We start from the raw sequence: 22,451 nt of genomic DNA, 5'->3' as shown, positions 1-22,451 counted from the left end.
TGTCTTTCAGGGGTAGATTCCACTCCTGTTTCTTTTGGTCCTTCTCCAGTGCCTTCAAATGTTTTTTTTTTTTTAATATCTTCTCCAAAATTTGTAATTGTTACCTGCTGAATGCTTAGTTCAAGCAAACTTTTCTGCTATTACTGGAACCCAGATTTCTGAATATTCTTTTAAATTTTTGCCAATTTGATAGGTAAAATCTTGATTTCTAATTATTATTTTTAGTTTTTTAGTTTTCATATCCCTGCTTTTTATTATGGTTGAGCATCTTTCCACATGTTCATTGGCCTCTTCTGTGAATTTTTTTCAGGTGAATTATCTTTTTCTTTTTGATTTTTTAGGCTCTTTATACATTTGGAATATCAATCCTTTTTGTGTACATATGTTGTAAACCTTTGTACTTTTTGACTTTATGAAGTCTTTTGGATATATAAGGTTTTCTATTTAGCTATAGTCAAATTTATAGGCTTCTGTGTTTTGTGTCTTACATAAGAAGTGGTTTCCTACGCCACAGCTTTAAGTTTGTTCTGTATTTTCTTCAAATACTTTTTATGGGTTCTTTGTGTATGTGTGTGTATGTTTTCTCTGTTTTGTTTTGTTTTGTTTCAAAATGCTCAGCTCTTGGATTCATCTGGAATTGATTTTTTTATGATTGGTTTGAAGTGGAAATTTTAGAGACATTTTATGGTACTGTTTTAGGATTAAGGGACCCATATTAATATCTAAGAAAAACATGGACTTTCTTACTGATGGGATCTGTCAACTGCTAATTTATCTAAATTTTATTGAACCATTTATATTTCAACCTGTGGTATTTCTGGGGTTATTTTCTTACATAAGCATATAACTCATTGAGTAAAGTAACACTTCCTTTTTGCTTGTCAGCAATTCTAATCAATTCAATCACATTTATTAAATTAAAGTTCTAGTTCACCAAGCTTGGAGGTTGACCAAAATTCATTTCCTACAAATTTTGGGGGACAGTTTCTTAGTTCATTTAATATGGACTTTAGTAAAATCTTTGATTATTAATGCATTTTATCTGTTTGTTGTGTGTATGTGGGTATATACAAATACTCAAATGTATGTGCATATATACAGTTAAAACTAAATTTTTAACAGATCTAAACACCATAAATTCTGATCGAGTTTCTCTTTTTAACTGGCTTTCATAAAGCTTAGAGCCAAATTTGTTACTCTCCATGATGAACCATGTAGGCCTTTAGATTTTAATTTAGTATTAACATTGTCCATGGCTCTGTTTTAAATCCCTACTTCTCTTTCTTCCTCTCCTACTTTGTATGTTACTATAAGTTACTAAAATTACCTTAAATGCTTTTCAAATAAGTTGTGGAACAAATGAAATCAATAGCTTTTGAACTTTCCTAAGGTATTAAATTAAACTTTAAATGTAATTCACAGCTCTTAAAATATTTTTTCCCATTACTAAAGTAATACAGCTATGTGACAGAAAATTTAGGAAAATATAGAAAAGCCAAAAGATATTTGTCTAGAATCTTATCCTAATCTTATTCATACTTGTATTAGTTAGGGTTCTCCTTGGAAACAGAATCAATGAGAGATGTCTCTGATTATCAAATTGTAAAAATGACTCACGCAACTGCGGGAGCGCACGAGTCCAAATTCTGCAGAGCCGTCAACAAGCTGTCAACTCCAAGGAAGATGTCCGACGAACTCCTCGGGAAACGAACCGGCAACTTCGATGAGCTCCCCAGGAAATGCTTCACTGAGCAGCCGAAAAAGAAGTGAAGATTCTCTAACCCTTCGCTTACAAGCCTCCAGCTGATCACCCTGACCAAATCCAGCCAATTGCATTCTCTCACTATGGAAGCACGCCCCTTGATGAGTCATCGAGTCAGCTGCAGTCAATTGACTGATGATCCTACAAACCAGCCCGTTGGTTTATGAACCAGCCTCAAATATCCTCACAGCAATCGTCAGGCCAGTGCCGGCTTGACCAGACAGCTAGGCCACCTAGCCAAGTTGACACATGAACCCAACCATCACAATACTTTATTCAGTTTTAATGAAAACATTTATGTTTACTTGAGACTACTAAGATGAAATAGATTAAAAGAAGGTAAAGGGAATGCTGACTTTAAAAATATCTTAGTAACATCATATTTGGGAGAGCATAGTGGCAAGGAATTTATTTCAGCTACTGGAATATTGTGCTTTAAGTAGTTTTGTAATGTCTCATTACTTTTAATGGTTGTGATGAGGCATTATGCTCTACTAAAGATGCTGTTTTAAAGAAGTATCTAAAAATAATTTTTGAAAACATATATAGCTTATGTTATCTTCAGAATTTCTGCTTTGGAATATTCAAATCTCTCTCTCTCTATCTAACATTTAGGAAAAGAACATTGGTTGCTATTGGAACCCATGATTTGGACAGTCTGTCAGGCCCATTTACTTACACTGCAAAGCGTCCTTCAGATATCAAATTCAAGCCTCTAAATAAGACCAAGGAGTATACAGCCTGTGAACTGATGAACATATACAAGGTAAATGGTCTTTTATATTATGCAATAACTGTGCATAAATCAAGAAATTCTTCCAAAGTCAATGCACAAATATAATGAGTGCTTTCTAAAAATACCAGTATCTGGATTCCAACCCAAGGATACTGATTCATTTGATCTAGGATGGTACCTGGACATAGTTTTATTATTATTTGTTTAACTTCCTTGATGATTTTAATGTCATCTAGAATGAGAACAACAGAAGTAGACTATACTACATTGTAATCTTCATAATTTGAGTATACTTAAAACTCATGCAAGTATATGGAACAGCAAAATTTAGCTAGTTTTATGTGAGAAATTCTGTTTCAAAGTATCTGCCACCCGTTATTAGCATTTTAGAGCCCAACAGTGAAAATGAATCGAGTAGTCACTTTAAATTCCATAAAATAAATATAAGTTGTAGGAATGTTTGGAAAAATCATGATTTGTTATCATACTGTTATCCTTCGAATGATTTGCAGGCCATTTCTGCCTATTTACCTATGTATTTACTTAAATAGTTCTTGGATGGTTTGTGTTTTATTTGAGATGACTTGGGCATTTTGGTGCAAGTCTGTTTTTACCCTTGAAAAACAACTCAATTGTATAATCCTCATTTCTCTCCTGTAGAAGAGAAGGTTGTATAGGGATGTTGAGATATTAATATATCTCAGAAAATCTTATAAATTTGGAGCTTTCTGTAATTTGGGACTGTTTTATTGTTTTTCTGACTTTCCTCCCTTTTTTTTTAGGTAGGTGTGTAAACTAATTATAGTGATAGAAGTAAAAAACTAATTTTGTTTGAATTATTTTTTTTTTTTAGACTGACAACCACCTTAAACAGTATTTACATATCATTGAGAATAAACCCTTGTACCCGGTAATTTATGATAGCAATGGTGTCATCATTTCAATGCCGCCTATCATCAATGGTGAGTTCTTTCGTAATCATCATGAATTTTTGCTGTTTCTTCTTATTCTTCGGCATTCTATATAGAATTTTCAATAGATTTGGCTGAATCAAATCAAATAATTCTTAACCAGAGACTCTCAGGTCTTTCTGTAGATTTGATTGTGAAAATTCTTTTCATCATTCATTTATCAAATGGATGATCTAACATTTCACTGCTGATTCTCATTTAATTTATGTATTTGTAATTTCCTATGCCAGTCTCTGGATTCTATTATATTCTTCCAAAGGGTGTTGATGTTTTGGTTTTAGCAGGCAATTAATCTGATTAAAATCAAAGTCAAACTCTGCCTTACCTGCAGTTTTATAGTTAAGCTATAAACATTGCTCTCTTAACTTCTTTCTGAAGGCTTTTTTGATGAGACAACTTGAATATATTTGCAAAATTTAATGATGTCTATGCCATAGATGTTTACCTTTCTGGAAGTGAGGAGGAGGTTTAGCCTGATACACAATGGAAAAGAGTATTGTCTCCTCCTTGAGATCTTGGACTCTAGGAGTTACAGTGGTTAAGATCACTGGCTTTGGAGGTAGCCAGATCTAGACTAAATCGTAGCCTTGCTGCTTATTAACTCATAATCATAGTCAAGTAGCTTAATCTCTCTGAACCATAGTTGCCTTGCCTGCAATGGATCATAAGGTTGTGGTGAAGATTAAGTGAGACATCCTATGTTAAGTGCTTGACATAGCACCTGACACATTGTATGACTCAGTAAAGCCTTGTTATTATTTTATCCTTATTTTCTAATTTGCACTGGGTACTTAAAATAAAACTTGTATATCCCATTAACATCTGAGATGTCAGTTTATATTACATCCAATTTAAAATTTAGTTCCTGTTTTGTCAAGTTTTTAGTGCATTTATATTTCTGAAACTGAATTTTTTTTTTGTTGTCATTTATTGTTTTGCCTTCATTGCAGGGGATCATTCCAAAATAACAATAAAGACTAGAAATGTATTTATTGAATGTACAGGAACTGACTTTACTAAGGTAAATAAAAGTTTTATTCTGTTTTTGTACTATCAGATAGTAATGATTTTACTTCTGGGCCAAAACTATGTGACTAAACTTTAAAATATATTCATTTTGTAGGTGGGAACATAGTTTAGAAATTTAGAAAGATATAGATATTTTGTACTTTGATTATGATACTTTAATTCATTCAACAAATACTTAGAAAACACTTTCTATCTTTCCAGTGCCAGAATTTAATAATGAGTGACATTTCTTGACTTCAAGGAACTTGTAGTCTAGTAGGAAGGTTTGCTATATAAAACAGAGAATGGGATAAATGCTCTTATGAGACCAAACAAATTCTTTTGTATTAGTCGGCTTAATTTAGTTGCTGAATAATTTGGTACTTTTGTGAACTTGGTAAACCTTAAACAAACAAACAAACAAACAAACAAAAACTGGCTATAAAGAAGTTTTGTTTAGCAAATTGTTAAAGGGTTTATACACATGAAGATATCTAAAATATAGAGAATATTAATTGTTCACTTACCTTTAGCCACTACCTTTATTAGATTGGATTTCTATGGAAGCTTTTTTCTACCACATATGACTTCTTTACAAGTGCTAGGTAAGGCATAGGGTGGGCTCGTAATTAAGCAAATTAAGAAAGTTAAACTTGAATGGCAGGAGGAGGCTGGAGTACAGAAGTAGGGCAGATAATTGGTATTCACATACCTCTTCGAGGGTTGGAGACTATTGTAAGATATTTCGTTTATAACTTTTATGTACCATATTTGCCATATTCTGTACATATTATGGTACATACATTATGCACCATATTTTGATTTCAACTCCCAACACACTACATTATACCACAACATTATACAGCCATAATTCCTATGATTTATTAACTTTTTAATTAGTTAACTGGGTAATTTGTAGTCTCAACCCTTTTAAGATTACATGCTCAGCCCTCCAAACCTAAATAGAAGTATTGTCAGAGTAATACAGCTGTTATTATTTAAATTTTTAAAAAATTATTCATTCAAGTATGAACAGACTGAATTTCTTCCCTAAAGCCTGTGTATAAGAGTAAAGCATATGTAAGCAAAGCATATACCCCATATATTTTTCCAAAGCATGTTTTATTTAAAAAAAAAATTATTTAACAAACCTATATGGCCCTTACTCAGTGCCAGCCACTGCTCTATGTATTTCATGTGTATTAGTGCATTTAATCCTCATAGTAGGAACTTGTATTGTCTCCACTTAACAGAAATGGAGGTACAAAGAGGATAAGTAACTTGTCCAAAGTCACACTGCTGGTAAGGGATTGAGTTAGGATTCAGGCAGGCTGACTTCAGAGACTTGTGACATTTATAAGATTTATTTCATTATTAACCATTTCTCTCTTTTGAAACTGGTGAAACCAGGGGTGGGACCGAGAAAGTAGATGATTGTATAGAATATATATATATATATAGGTCCATTTTTAGGTGTTTGAGGACTAAACTATATTAAACATTCATTTCCATCTGGGTGAAGAGAGTATATTTATAGATTACCATATATTTGTTTTTTTTTTTCCTTTGCAGGCAAAAATAGTCCTGGATATTATTGTCACCATGTTCAGTGAATATTGTGAGAATCAATTTACGTAAGTTCATTCAACACCATTATTGATTGTCTGTTGTTCTGAAGACAAGGTACTAAGGCCCTGTGCTAAATATAAAGAACGTATAATCTGCTTGGAGAGATAAGGCATATTCATAAATAATGTATTAAGTAAAAATAATAAGTACCTTAAAAAGTTTCACTGATGTTATGGCTATTTGTAAAGGCTGTTTTTGAGGCAATTTGGGAAGGCCTCATGGGGACAAAAAAATTTAAACTGTGTTTAAGGATCATTGGATTTGAGAATGTAAAGATAATGGAACAGCAAAAGGTACAGTTTTTGCAAACTTTTGTAAACAGTTAAACAAAGGTAGAAAAGCATATATATGAGCAAAGCATATGTCCTCTTTCTCAAGTATATTACTGTATTTTTTCCAAAGCATAATCTTTTTCAATTAAAAAAGTATTTAACAAACCATATGGCCCTTAGTCTGTGCTAGCATCACAGTTTTTTTCTAGAATATTAATTATAATTCAAAATAAATATATAACTTTAGGAAGCATGCCTAAAATGGTATGAGCAGTATCAGTTTTTTTTGTGTTTTGAGCTGATTTGCTTTACAGTGGCTGTATCAGTTAGCTTTTGTTGTGTAACACACCACCCTGGTAAAGTGTGGAATGTGTATATTGGTACTGGCAACGATCCAATAGGGATTGCCATGCGGCCTAAAGGGATATGGGAGCACTGAAGGTAGAATAGAGTAATAATTGTAATAGAAAGAATTAATCCAACAGCATTGTTGGAATGTGAATAGATTGAATGTGTTGAGCTATAGTTGTAAATGAAGTGAAAGATTTGTTTGCCATACATATTCTAGAATTATGGCCCTTCTTTTCCTGACTGCTTTGGTCTGGCTTTTTTTTTTTTTTTAATCACCCAGGGTTTAAGCAGCTGAGGTAGTTTTTCCTAATGGAAAATCATATACCTTTCCAGTAAGTATTTTAAAAGTGGCTTGATGATGATGATGGTGGTGGTGATGATGATGATAATAACAATAATAATATCTAAAGATGGCGTGTATTCATTCTTTCTGTCTTATCTAATCTATCCATCCAGCCAGCCAGCCATCTACATGCCAGACACTATACCATGTACATTACAAAGATTATCTCATTTAATGCTCACAATAACCATATGAGGTCAGGTGCTATTGTATGTCCTCTTCCAGATGGGGATCCTGAGACCTTGAGATGTTAAGTAACTTACCTGTTATTCTTAAGTGGTAGAGCTAGGTTTCTAGCCCAGACATTCTGATTTCAACTCCCAACACACTACATTATACCACAACATTATATAGCCATAATTCCTTTGATTTATTAACTTTTTAATGAGTTAACTGGGTAATTTATAGTCTCTTCCCTTTTAAGATTACATACTCGGCCCTCCAGACCTAATTAGTGTGTTCACACTTGAATTAACAGTTGCTGAAGGCCATCACTGTAACTGATAAATCATTTCAAATATATTAATAGGCCTAATTTAGAAGTAAACACAGTTATTATCAAGATAGGGGATCTTGGTAAATAAAAAACTAGACCAGCATTATTTTTAATTGACTGAGCTTTTTCCCTGAAGATGACTTGATATAAAGACAGCCATTCTAAAACATAACAGTATCACAGTCATTTAGCTATGGTTCTGATTCAATGATTCCATTCTTCACTGAGCTTTTTTCTTTAGATTTTTCACCATTCCTCTATCATTTCTGAAGTGAATCAGAGCCTCATTTATACTATTTATATAACTTTTAAAGTACATAAAACCTGCCAAGATCAAAACCTCCCTCTTCCTGAAAACATTAGAGTTTAGCATCATAGTTTATTCTAGAGTATTAGTTGTAATCCAAAATAAATATATAACTGTAGAAAGCATAACTGAAATTTTATGGGCAGTTATTAGGTTGGTTTTTTAAAATTGATTTACATTTTAGTGATTGCATTAGTTAGCTTCTGTTGTGTATCAGATCACCCCAAGACTTAGTGACTTCAGCCAACAACCATTTCTTTATCTCATGGTTCTTTGGGTCACTGTGTGGTCAGCTGGAGGGCTGGCTGGCAGCTGGATGTAGTAGATGCTCACGTCTACTTCTTGGCAGTGGAATCAGTAGGGCAAGTGTCTCATCACCCATCAGGCTAGCCTGGACTTCCAATAGCAAGAGAGCAAGTACATGCTCAAGTATGTTCAAAGTCCACTGGCCATGCAAGTCATCTGGCTAGATTCGAGGATTAGAGAAACAGACTCTGTCTCCTCGTGAGTGGATCTGCAGTGTCACGTTGCAAGGCCATGGATACAGAGAGGGGAAGAATTTGTGGCCTTCTTTATAGTGTACCACAGTAGTAGTGGAGAGAGCCAGAGGAAGCTTTTTAGTCTGTTTTAAAGAATATCTGATTTGAGGAGAGTTACTTTTTCTTTTAATATGAACTGTCAAGTGTTTACAAAAGTAAAATATGTACTTAAGGAAAAGAGGAAATGTATTTTAAAATTTGTTTCACTCACTCTACTACCTCATGTAGAAATTCCTTAAAATCATTTGTATTATATAGAGCTTCCATAAATTTGAAATGGTAGATTTTCTGAAAAGGAATATAACATGGATGTTTGTTAATTTATTTCCTCCTGAACTTAGGTTAGAAAAACTCTTCTCAGAGTGTCCTCACAGAAGAGAAGGATCCCTTGGGGGAGACTGATTCTCACATGAAATAGCACATTTGCTCAAACACTCTGAAAGCTCTTTTCTTTTTTTTGTTATTTTGTATAAATGAATAGAGTTTTAGAATAAGAGAACTATGGGAGATAATAAGTGGTAGTTTCTCTAGTGGTTAATGTTGTGAATTTTGGAACTAGGCTGCCTCAATTTTTTAGTTAATTAATTCATTAGCTCATTTGTTACTTCATGCCTGAAGGCATGCATGCACTTACTCATGAAATATATACCAAGTACATACTATCTGACAAGCATTGTTCTAAGTGTTGGGAATATAGTGAGTGGCACTAGGGCTCTGTGGCCTACCACTGTCATGATCTGGGACTAGTTATTTAATTACTCTAAAACTCAAATTTCTTATATCTAAAATGAGAATACTAATGGTATTTGCTTTGAGGATTAAGATTATCATTAAAGTGCCTCTGGTAATGCTGTAGTTCATAGTAACTGCTGCATAAAGGTTTGCTGTCACCATTACAATCATTATTATCGGTCCAGTGCTTCTCAAAGTCTCATGTCACATCACCTGGGAATTTTGATAACATTCAGATTCTGCTTTAGTAGGTCTGGTGTAACTGCCACAAGTGATAAAGGCCCAAGAGTCTGCTTTTCTAACAAATACTTACATGATGCTGATGCCTCTTGGCTGAGAACCACTTTTTGAATAGCAAGACTCTGTTCATTGCCCTTATTTGAGTCAAAACAGGTTTTAAAATGTATAGCCTTTTTGCTAATGGCAGTTATACTTTTGATAGTAACTCAGTAGTAAGAAATATTCATAGCAATGTTTCCTTAGGGGCTGAAGAATCTGGGTTTTATACATGTTTGTACTTGCCTACCTACCATGGTAGAGTCAGGTACCATTTGAGAGAGTGTGAGTACTAATTCATGAGATGTACTCCCCTCCCCTAACGTCTTCCGGAGCAGACTGGTAGCCTGGACTGGGGATGGTTGCATTCTCCCACCTGAGAAATAATAAGAAAGGAATGTCTTCATAACCCTTGTAGACTTAGCATGATGGCATGTAAGTACATTGTGACACTTGAATTATTCTTTCTTGGTTACACACATATGCTTGCATGAGATGAAACTAAAAATCTGTAGCTGAATTTATGTGTCTTAGAAATGAGGTAATGCACCATTATCTAACTAGAAGAGTGGTGATAGCTATCTAAAGGAGAAAAATTTTTGTCATTTTGTATTATTTCCGAGGAGTGTGAATTTTTTGGCAAGTAGAGTGTTCATATATGAAATTAATGCAGTAAATTGTTCCTCCACAATAATGTTTTGAAACACCAAGTATATTTTCAGTCTCTGGCTCGAATAAGATCTCTTGGGAGGGTAATGAAATTGCAACAACAGCAACAAAAATTGAATTAGAAAGAATCTAAAGCTGTATTTGACAGGAAATGATTTAAACTTCTCAAGCTCTTCTTTTTCTTTAAGGAATTGGCTTACCGAAAGGAGATGGTGAGAGCTGATCTAATTAACAAAAAAGTTGGAATCAGGTAGGCTCTGAAAACTTCATTTACTTATTTCCTGTTGGAGAGAATTTAAGGATGAAGCACACACAAGAGTATTTAGGTTTTCCTGAAAGAATGCTTGGAGAGGGTTTTCATATCCCTTTAGAGTAAATTAAATGATTATAAAACATTAGCTGTTAGGATGTCCTAATGTCTGATGGAACTCAAAAAAGAAAGATTACTATTTCAGGTAGTAGCATATTTTAAAACAAAATGTTAACATGTTTTAAATAATCTGGTGAAGGTCATGTTTTGTACATTCTTGTTTTAGAGAAACTCCAGAAAATCTTGCAAAGCTTCTGACCAGAATGTACTTAAAGTCAGAAGTCATAGGCGATGGGAATCAGATAGAGATTGAAATCCCTCCAACCAGAGCTGACATTATCCATGCGTGTGATATTATAGAAGATGCAGCTATTGCTTATGGATATAACAACATTCAGATGGCTCTCCCAAAAACATACACCATAGCTAATCAAGTAAGATTGCACCCTTAAATAAACACTCCTTATTGTTAAAAACTGATTATTGAATTCCAGGAAGGCTTCAAGAAAAACAGAACCTAGGGATTAAGTAGTATTTTGGCATGCTCTACTATGAGAGACATTGGTGATGGAGAGGATACAAAACAGATGCCTGATTGATTAGAGTAGTTTGAAAACCTGTAAGGACTAGTTCTTTGAAGAAAGACAGGTTTCAAGCTTGGAGCCCTTTTTTTCCTCCGAGCTTGGGAGATTCGTTTTCTCAACCTGGGCCTGAAGACAGAAGCTGTGAGTGGGAGAGGTCGGGGGAAAGGGGGCAGGATTTGTCCATTTGTGTAGGGGTAGTGGGGTTGGGGTAGTGGGAGGGAATGGTGGGGGGTGGTAAGATGGTAGCACTAGAAGTATGTGAGTAAGGTGGAAGGGTGATTTTCTAGTGACATGTTTGTATAAATCTCTTTAATAAAGAATAGGAAGTTTTGTTGAGGTGAAATAAAATGAATATATATATATATATGTTTTTTAGTTTCCTCTTAATAAGCTCACAGAACTTCTAAGACATGATATGGCAGCAGCTGGATTCACTGAAGCCCTTACCTTTGCTCTGGTATGTCTTACATGCTGCTTCTGCTCAGCTGATTGTTTACTTTGAATCTCTGAATTATTTAATCTGTGATTCCTTATGTGAATTTATAAAATCTAGATTGATAAACTTTCCAGATTCTAGAAGAATAATCTTGTTATTTGAAATTGTATCATTTCTAGTAAATAAATGTTGAAGATTTCTTTTGTTTTAGTTGCAGAAAAATGTGAAGGACTAGAAAAAATGTCTTACGTGACAGATGACAGCATAATTTATAGTTTTTTGTAAGTGTTGGTTCTTGATGAATTTCAGAATCAAATTTATTACATTAGAATTTTTTGGTCTTAACTTGGCTGTGGCTGTACCCACTGCATTCTGCCCTGGCTAAGGGGTTGTGGACTGTTCCACATTAAACTTATTTCTTTGTCTTTGCACATGTTCACAAACATTTGCTTTGAGTTAAAAAGCTGACATAAAAGTCCTAAATCAGGAAATGAATTTTATTACAAAAATCAGAAGGAAATCCCCCTCTCCCACCAGATTGACCATTTAAAAGAATAAAATGTGAATGGAATTTGTAGTTCCCTTTCTCTTGCTGAACATTTCTTTGGTGCCTTCAGTATGGTTCTTGAGTATTCAACTAAGATTCAGCTTAATGATCTAGGGCAAAAACCAAAAAACAACCAAAAGCTACCTCCCCCACCCCATCGCCCCAACTCAACCCCAGCCCTAAAATTCTCACCGTCCTGAGAGTGGTTCACGGAAGGCAACTATGGGAATCACTGCCAGTGTGTGGAGGGTTGGCAAGGAGATGCAGCCTCTCTCACACCACTTTCTTGAGCATCTGTGATCCATAGCCTGTTAATATGGGAAGAGTCCTTAGAGATCTTGTTGAACACCTTCTTTTTTTCTGGTTCAGCAGTCATTCATACAGCAGCATTAATTGAGCAGCTGTTGTATGCTAGGAACTGTACCAGTGACGAAGCCTGAGGCCAGGAGAGGAAAAGTAACTAACAGATTTTTTACAGACAGCAGTAGAACTGTGAACAGAATCCTGGCCTTCTGATTTCTAGGGCAGTGCTCTTCTGTTGTCTCAGACTGGGTAAGCTAGGTTCATAGCACAATTTCATTTATATATATAGTCCTGAGCATCAATGATTTCATATAAAGTGAAATCCAGAGAATAACACTTGAAATTTACTTTTATATTTTTTAATTACATAAGTGGCACAAGAATATATTCTCATTTTAAAGGATTCAAACTTGACAGAACCATGTAGCATTAACCATGGCAGCCTCCCTTTAGCTCCACTCCCTACTTCAAATCTTCCTTTCCTCCCCAGAACTAACTGCTGTTAAAAATTTGGTGTGTATTTTTCCATGCCCTTTGATATTAGTGCATTTTGATTTTATAACTTTGGAGTCCTGCACATCTCAGGGGAGCAAATACTCTGACTGCAGGCTAGTAGTTGCCTTCAGGGAGTGTTTACGCTGTGCCCAGAGTTCTGTGTCCATTTCTCCTAAAGCTAACCCTGTTTGAGGTGGGCACTCTTGTCTTGCTCAGCAGTTAATTTAAGTAACTTCTCCCAATCCACACAGCTAGTCAGCTGTGGACGAGGGAGTCAAGTTTAGGCCTGTCTGCTTCCAAGGCCTGTAATTCACCGCCATGCCAGGGCTGTTTGAAACAGACTGTTCTGCCGTCAAAAGTCAATTTAAAACAGGGAGGTGCTAGAGTTTCAGATTTATAATAAGTTTTCCTTTAGGAATTTCAATTTCAATTTTAGTGACACTTATAAAGTTGCAAGCTTTATAAATAGACCTAAATATCAAGAGCAAAGATGGTATATGTATTGCATCTAATGTTGCACTAGAGTTAACAGGTCTTCTCTTTCTAAAACCTTGTACTTGATTTCCAAAATGTCAGTAATTCATACCTCTCATGATTTTTGCATAGTGTTGTAATGTTTTCTTTTAAATTGACTTGCTTTTAAAATTAAATACCTACTTTACCTTACCATAAGCAATGATACCTGTAAAAATTATGGGTTTCATTGTTAAGTTTTTTCTAACACTTTAAAATAAACACATAAATATCAACATTTTAAAAATGAGCCTTCTGGTGTACCTAAATACTGCCACTTAGGATACCTTGACTTAAACTTCTTCTTATCACTATCCTTTATCCATCGTTGTGGTAAAACACAAGGTCACTCAGATACGTAGCTCACTGCCATGTGTCCATGGAGCTTTTTTCTTTTATGAACACATTGCTACTTCTATTTGAGAGTGGACTGCATCATATAAATTGCATGTCCTAATTAACTGATCACATATCTAAATCTTGTTATTCTACACCATCCTTTTTGTTCTGCATGAAATATAGGCTAGCTAGTTCTCGAAGACCATTTAGTAGAAACAGTGCAACTGTTAATGGGTCTGAATTTAATTGATACATGTTTGTTTTTACCTTATTCTTAACTTAATGATTTATACAGAGAGCGTACATTGTTATGACTTTGCAGTATTAAATCACTTTTATATTAAATTTGACCATTGCTTTTTTTTTTTTTTTGCAATTTTATTGAGATATATTCACATATGCTTTGCCTTAATCTGTTTTGTATATACTTCTTAGTGTTCCCAAGAAGATATTGCTGATAAACTTGGTTTGGATATCTCTGCAACAAAGGCAGTTCACATAAGTAATCCTAAAACAGCTGAATTTCAGGTAAGAATTTTGAGTAGATAAGAATTTAAGTAAAAGCTGAGAAACAGAGCAGGGGTTATGAAAAGGCTCTTATGCTGTTATACCTCAGATGGCAAAATCTTAGAACTTGTTTATAATCTCTTCTTGGAGATGTTTGTGGTTGGTTTTGTAATACTTTTTCTTATTAATGATGTTAAAGAGTTCCATCTCTTTCATACTAATAAACGCTCGTTCTTCTTTTCCTGCATATGCAATTCTATATATATTTTTTTTAACCCAAGCTTTAGATAACATCATGTCTTCTTGAATCGAGGGGAATCTTAGGACCTGGAAGGATAGGCTCTTAAGAAAGTTAATACTATTATAGAATAATATCTGAACTCTGTGATTTCAAGTATTTACTTTCTTTGGAATTTGGTTTTCATTATTATAAAAGTAGGAGGCTATATTAGTTCTAAGAAAATCTAAAAATTCTAGAAATCTTTACATCTAAATTTTTTAAATTCTAAATTTTATCTATAGAATTACCAACTAATATGGTAGATTAAAGCTATACCAATTAAAGAACTAATGTAATAATATGCATCAAGTACATGAATTCTTTCTCTACATTTGGTTTCAGAACTTTGAAGAATCTTTATACTAGTTTTGGAAGAACTGTGATAATGAATCTTCGTTATTTTATTTTGTGAAGTTCACTAACTTTTCTACTGCTTTGAAAAGTTGTCTACAGTGATCTTTTTAATGAGAGATATTTGAATTTATTTGGATAGAGTGATTTTTCAGTAATCTTAGGTTTTTATTTGTGTTTGTTCTGATTTTCCTATTTCTCCCAGTTTCATTTATCAAGCTTGATAGGTACCTTTTTTTTTATTATTATTATAGAAGTTGTGGGTTATAGAGCAATCATTTATAAACACAGGATTCCCATATACCACCCTATTATTTTTAATGCAATTTTATTGATATATATTCACACATCATGTAATCCACCCAAAGTATATAATCAGTGGCTCACAGTATCATTAGTAGTTGCTCATTCCTTGCCACAGTCAATTTTAGAACATTATCATTGCTCTAAAATAAAGAAAAAAAATTAAACAGAACACCCAGAATATCCCATACCCCTTATCCCTCCCTATTATTTATATATTTTTTTGTCTTTATTTTATTAATCATCTGCCGATACATTGGATAAAGGGAATGCTAGTCACAAGGTTTTCACAATCACATGGTCACACAATAAAAGCTATATAGTTATATAATCATCATCAAGAATCAAGTCTACTGAATTCTAGATTCAGGTATTTCCTTCTAGCTATTCTAATACACTAGCAAGTAAAAAGGAATAGCTATATAATGCATAAGAATAATCTCCAGAATGACCTCTCAATTATTTGAGATCTCTTAGCCATTGAAACTTTGTTTCATTTCTTTTCTCCCATTTGGTCAAAAAGGCATTCTCAATCCCATGATGCCAGGGCCAGGCTCATCTCTGGGAATCATGTTCCACGTTGCCAGGGAGACTTATACCCCTGGGAGTCATGTCCCACATAGGGGGCAGGGTGGTGAGTTCCTTGCAGAGTTGGCTGGGAGAGAGAGGACACATCTGAGCAGTAAGAGTTTCTCTGGGGGTGACTCTTAGGCATAATGATAAGTAGGCTTAGCTTCTCCCTTGCAGGAATAAGTTTCATAAGGGCAAACCTCAAGATCGAGGGCTTGACTTACTAAACTGGGAGTCCCTAATGCTTGTGAGAATATCAGGAATTCCCTAGGTGGGGAAGTTTAATATTTCTACATTTTTTCCCAGTCCTTCAAGGGAACTTTGCAAATATTTTTTATTTTCTGCCCAAAATACTCTGACCACCCTATTATTAACACCTTGCATTGGTGTGGAACATTTGTTACAATTGATGAAGGCATATTTTTATAATTGTACTGTTAACTATGGTCCATGGTTTAACTTAGGGTTCACTGCATAGTGTAGTTCCATGATTTTTCTTTTTTTTTTTTTTATTTTTATTGTTTCCATATATACAACCTAACATTTCCCCTGTCAGATATATATATATATTTTCCCATTTCAGATATATATATATTTTAATGCTGTTAATTATGTTCATGATGTTGAGTTACCATCCCCATCATCCTTTATCAAAACTTTTCCATCATTCCAGATAGGAACCCTGTACATTTTAAGCCTTAATTTCCCTTAATAGATAGCTTAAGATGTGGTGACTGTTACGTGCTTTAGGGTTTACTGCTTGTCTTATCTATTTTATATAAATGGAAGGAAAACAGATGAGAAATGCATTAATGTCACTTTCAATAGCTGTGGCTTAGCATACTTTAATATCAATATTTCTGCATAAAATACATTAGAGATGAAAGAGTCTGTCTTTTAGACTTGACAGATTCTGTATTTTACTTCTGCTTTTCCAACAGATATGTCTTACCATTACTAATGTGGCTAAAGAGTTTATATTTATTTAATGTTAAATTACATGTAAAGTTCATGGGCTTATTTATTGTCTAAGCCCAGTCTTTCTCCTTCCACATAATTCTTAACTTTGGGCTATTTTCTGATAGTAGACATAATAGAGAATGGACAAAAGAGAAATGTTATTTAGCTAAAATCTGTGAAATTTTATTATAATTATTGAAAACAAAATTACACTTTTTTTCACATCCCCTAAATTAATAATATTCCTTAATGTCCTCAGATAGCCAGTTGTTGTTCAGATTTTCCCAATTGTCTCAGATTTTTTTAGTTTATTTAAATTGGGATCCAAATAAAATTTATACATTGAAAGTTGATTGATATGCTTAAGTCTCTTTTTATCTATAGGTAGCCCCTCCATCCATATGTGTCTGTCTTCCCACCCCCCACCCCACTTTATTTGTTTGTTGAAGAAATTGGATCATTTGTCTGTAGAATTCCCACATTTAAAATTTTGCAGAATGCATTCTAGTGGTTGTGCCTGTATTTCTGGGAAATTGGTGGTTCGATTTTTGATCAGATTCAGGTTTCATTTTTTTGTATTGCTGTAGGTTTTAAAATAAGCAAATAAGGCTAATTTTATAAAAGAAACTGAAAAAACTTAGAAGACTTATCTGTAAAAGTAGCTTATTTATTTTCTGGTATCTTAAACTTTCTTTTGTGGGACTTTTAATGCCAAGTCTGAATACCATATACAGTCTTCTCCCTGTACCTCTAGTGGAGGGGTCCTCCTAGGTTCAAAGAGTTTCTTGCTGATTCATTATAAAAAGGTTAGACGTTAGTTGTACTTTACCCACAGCTACTGAATATTTGATTGGTTAAAAAAATCCACTAAAAAAAGAGAATTAGTATTATCTTTGTAATCTCCCTTCATTATTTCTAGATAAATCAAGATGAAGGTGTCAGTTTGGTGTTGGTATCTCTTTAAATACTTCTCTAACATTTATTGATACTCCATTTAACAAAGAGAACAGCAGACAGTAGGATCCACTGAGAATTTGATGATATGATTATATTTGTATTGTATTTAATTTATGTTATGAGGAAATAATTTCCGTTCAGGTAGTGATATAGAATTTCCTTTTAAAATAAATGTATCTAAATAAAAGAAAATAAAGTGACTTAAGTAATCATAGTAAAGAAACAAATGTACAAGTAGTATATTGGCAAAAATGGTCACTGATTGTCTAAAGTCAAAGAAGCACTACCATAGGGGAGTAAAAGGTTTTCTCTACAACTTCACTTTATTGATCTAAATTCCAAGGACCTTCTTCATTGTAGTTTTGTTTCTGGGAAGGTTTGGGCACTTGGATAATTTTTTCCCCCAGTTGGGAAAGTGAATAGTATTTTAAAAAGCACTGAGTTGAAGGCTAATAGCAGCTTGCTGCAGTGCATGTGATATAAAAGGTACTGTCTTTTAGTCTCAGCGCACCATCTAGCTTGTCCTTTTAGGGGATCACTGTTATTTGTGCAGGATCTGCGAGGGGCTGCAGTTTTAGTTAGAGTGATAAGGCCTCTGTAGGAGGAGGCATTTGAGACGAGACTCTAAAAGGTGGAATAACCATGTGCAAATGTAGAGGAGGAATGTACAAGGCAGAGGACACAGCAAGTGCATAGGCCCGGAGATGGAAACCTGCTTGCAGTCCAGACCAGCAGCCAGTGTGGCTGGCGTGCAGAAAGCTGTGGGGAGAGGCTGGAGAGGAGCCAGGGCCAGATAGGACCCCAGGTAAGACATGGATTTTATTCCAAGTTTGATGGAAACCCGTTGGAGATTTTTGAGCAGGGGAGTCATGTGATCTGACTTAGGTCTGAAAGAATCATTCTGTGTAGAGAATAGACTGTAAGGTGGTGGGAGTGGAAGCAGAGAATCAGTTTAAGATGCTCATGCAGTAGTCTAGGCAAAAGATAATGGTGGCTGGACTCATGGTCCCATGTTTAGGCCCAGGGAGTCTGACTGCAGAGCCCAGACTCTTGATGATGATGTCAAACCACCACTCATAAAATCCTTCTGTTAACAAAATGTGTTGGAAGCTAACACAGCTCACATAGCTTACAGTAGAATTCATTTCACAGACGAAAGCAGGGAAGCTTTTTTTTTTTTTCACTCAGTAAGAATGAAATAGCTATACATATTTTCCCGTTTGCTTTGGCTACTAGAAATCTGAGAACTATAGTCACAGCCTGCCTATAGCAGCCATATGGTTTTTTAGGGCCTACATATTTGTTGTTTTCTTTATTGTCCTGGCATTTTAATTACATTTACATTTTCCCTGGTCCTGGTTTTAAAATTTCTGAATAAATTTGTATGTAATCCATTTAAATGTTTGTATTTATTGTAATCTACTTCAGTCTACTCATTTGTGGAATGAGGCAGGATATGAAAATTTACATATTTGAAATCTTGAATGTTAACTTCAATTTTAAAAATGATAATGAATAAAATAACCAATCCTACATAAAAGCAATCATATTTATTTGTTATAATTATTTGTTGCTCCTTATATTTTAATCAAATTCCTGATTTCTCGTTTTGTAAGTTTGGAAGCCAGTCTTTTCAGTTCTTTTAGGGTCCTGGAATTGAAAATTAAAAACTGACTTGGATATTGTAGGCATTGCATTTTCAACAAGTGTGTCCCCATGAAGCCATGGAGTCTTCCTACTTAACCCAAATATGTTTGCTTGGTCCCTGTTTGGTCAGTGCAATTTCACATCTTCTCCTGCAGGTGGCACGCACTACCCTTCTTCCTGGCCTCCTAAAGACAATAGCAGCGAATCGCAAGATGCCCCTTCCCCTGAAGCTGTTTGAAATCTCTGACATTGTAATAAAAGATTCCAGCAGAGGTAAGCTTGAGTCACCTTTGTTTTATATACTTAAAACATTTTTTTCTTGTTATGGAAAACTTCAAATATATAGAAAAGGAGAGAAAGTAGTATCATTATCCCTATGAATCCAGTACCCAGCTTCAAAAATTTTCAACACTGGGCCAGTCATCTATATCCCCTCTCCCATCTGTACATAGGGTGTAAGTCCTAGACATCATATCAGTTCATTGGGCAACACTAGCGTGGGTATCTAAAAGACATGGACCACCACTTTTGTTTGTTTTTGGTTAATAGTACACCACCATAATCACACTTTAATATCCTCAGATATCCAACTAGTATTCAAATTTTCTCATTTGTTTCATAAATTTAGTTTTTATGGCTGATTTATTTAAATCAGAATCCAAGCAAGGTCCAGATATTTTCTGTCTCTTACTAACCCTTTTAATGTAAAGCAAACTTTAACAAAGAATTTAATATTTATGAAGCGCCCTATTAAAACCTCAACTTGAAAAGCACATGGAAAATTTCTTTTTTTTTATATCATGTAATTTTATGCATACTATTTTAGTATACTCAACATCTTGTTCTAGTTTAGCAGTGAATGTGTTGTACTGGTTTTTGTCCATTTTGATTATGGCCTGGATTCCTAACATTTGGAACAGTGATCATTTAATAAATATATCATATTTTTAGTAAGCCTAAACCTGATGGCCAGTGAAGTCTATCTCATTCAAACATCTTGTCTCCAATCTCTGATATAAGTCAAACTGTGATTGTTTGGAGCTGTATATGTGGGATCCCTTGGGGAGCAGTGCCCTCCAGTGACTAACTTGCTGGCAGTGTTTCCTATGTTGAGGATTTAACAGTGCAAGTCCAGCATTGTTAATTCAGCATTTCTTACTCAGAATGTGTTCTTTTGAATCCGTTGGCAAAAGCAGGTCTTCAGATGTATCCTGAAGAGGTTACTTTTAACAGAAGTAGTTAAAAAACAATTGGCTGTAAGTTGGCACATCTTAAGAAATAGGTATTACAGAGGTATGACTACCCTGACTGTTTGGATGTGGGCAAACTCCTCAGCAGGGCTGGGTTCCATCTGTTCCTCCCAGTGCAGCCTGTTTTCAGTCAGAAGCATCGCCTTGCATTTGTGTGGTGCTTTTTACTTTCCAAAAATACTTTTTTAAACATACTTTTTCTCTTTTGGCTGTTAATCCATTTCATTGAGGCAGATGGAGCAAAAAAATATTACCCCCATTTAACGTGTAGGAAAATTAAGGCAGAAAAGGGGTTATTTGCCCAGGCTGACACGGAATATTGGACTTGGAACTAGGGCCGGAATTTAGGGCTCCTTAAGAATAAAAGTTCATTTGAATAACAGTCTATGTGGAATTTTCTTTTGGAGATAAAACTTCTGTAATAAAAATCAGGAAACATTTTCTGTGCCAGCTGCAAATAGTTTGAGGGTTCTTGTGCCTTAGTGCAGATAACTGAGAATTTGTTTATAATTCCACTGTCAAAATTTTCTGTAAACTTTAACTTGTTTCCTTTCATCTTAATGCTCTGATTTTTATGCTGCTTGATCCTTTTTTTACATCCATTGATATATATATATATAAATATAGGAATAGGTTAGACTAGGTTTCCACAAAAATTTTGAAATAGTATTTTTAGCAATAGGCCCCTTCCCTGATTGCAAGAGCTCCCTGCAGGGCACCACAAGTTAGTGGACTGGGCATGCTCACAAGCAGGCGGCTCTGTGTCTGGAGGACAAGGGTGTAAAGCAAGCTGGGGTCCCCACAATGGCCACAAAGGAAGGTTTTGCTGTAGACATGGAACACTTTACTGCATTGAAATTCTGGGTGGAAGTGCTTTTTCTGTTTTTCTTTTAATCTGTGTTTGTTGGGAAGGCCTACACCCTACTCTCTTTCTGGCCCCGAAGCCCATGCTTGGAGGTAACGTTCTGATTTAGAAAACAGTCCTTAAGTACCAGTGTCATCTTTTAGCAAATGACCCTGGTGATAATCACCCCAGAAACCCAGTCGTAAACTTTTTAACTCAAAGATTTGCATTTCTGGTGTTCTTTGTTTCATCAGGAAGAAGTGCACATCTCTGTAGCAGAGCTTGTTTATTATACCTGTTTTTAGTGTGTTCTGCTCTTTTCTTCCATCAATTCATTTAATCTTACCCTTTTCTATTGTTTTGCACCATGATGGGCCTCATTTTCTTTAAAATTTCCATCATATCAATGGGAATTGAAGGAAGATGGGCAGGTAAGTGTGCATAATAAGTCCACCATCTTGAAAACAGAGGATTACTTTTCTTTATTTGGGTTATGCTTTATGTTAGGAGGCCTGGATTTATTTCATAACAAAAGCAGCTTTTCTGGTGGATTATTCTGTCACCTTTGTCTACAAGCACGTGGATCCTCTTCTTGTCATCTGAAGTGGAGGGACTCTACGGGGAGGCAGCATGGCACCGTGCTTCTGGAGAGAGACTGGAACCGAGTTTGAGTCAGGGCTCTGCCACGTACCAGCCACTTTACTTTGGGCCATTTACTTGACCTCTCTGTGGCTCATTTTGCTCATCTCCACCATGGAGATAATGATAGCACCTATTCTATTAGATTTGTTACAGGGATTAAATGAAATTGCAGTTTGAAAAATTCCAATCACATAATTAGCACAGTTTGGTGTTTGCTCTTATTATTGAAGTATTGGCAATCCTCAGGCTAGATACTTAGCATCCTGTAGCATCCTGGTCTATGGGAATTTCCTACTAGAATGATTTGAAAATCTTAACTGGCCCCATTAAAGAGTTAATATCACTTTGCTGAGGCTTTTGGGGCCAATTTTTATTCTAACCTTTGACTTAATTGGTTTTTCTTTTGTGTCCTATTTTTTTTTTTTTTTGATCAGAAAAACACGAAGTACTAATATGAGAATTTACTTTAAAAAACAGGAATGTTGTTTTCAAGTAATTCGTCACCCATTTCTTTTCAATGAA

The 22,451-nt window shown here is 34.8% G+C and overlaps 1 protein-coding gene across 1 annotated transcript in view; it reads left to right on the top strand.

Annotated features, from left to right (window-relative positions):
• The window catches only part of FARSB (phenylalanyl-tRNA synthetase subunit beta), a 99,215-nt gene that overhangs the window by 37,233 nt on the left and 39,531 nt on the right, over positions 1-22,451 (top strand). Inside the window, 10 exon segments of the mRNA XM_037850233.1 lie at positions 2,378-2,528; positions 3,352-3,460; positions 4,420-4,490; positions 6,050-6,111; positions 7,010-7,061; positions 10,280-10,341; positions 10,628-10,835; positions 11,362-11,442; positions 14,054-14,146; positions 19,349-19,466. Coding sequence (XP_037706161.1) covers positions 2,378-2,528; positions 3,352-3,460; positions 4,420-4,490; positions 6,050-6,111; positions 7,010-7,061; positions 10,280-10,341; positions 10,628-10,835; positions 11,362-11,442; positions 14,054-14,146; positions 19,349-19,466 — 1,007 coding nt within the window.

This window comes from Choloepus didactylus, chromosome 9 (assembly GCF_015220235.1).
Source record: "Choloepus didactylus isolate mChoDid1 chromosome 9, mChoDid1.pri, whole genome shotgun sequence".
Taxonomy (NCBI): domain Eukaryota; kingdom Metazoa; phylum Chordata; class Mammalia; order Pilosa; family Megalonychidae; genus Choloepus; species Choloepus didactylus.
Note: the sequence above shows the minus strand (reverse complement) of the source record. Positions and strands in the feature narration are given on the sequence as shown.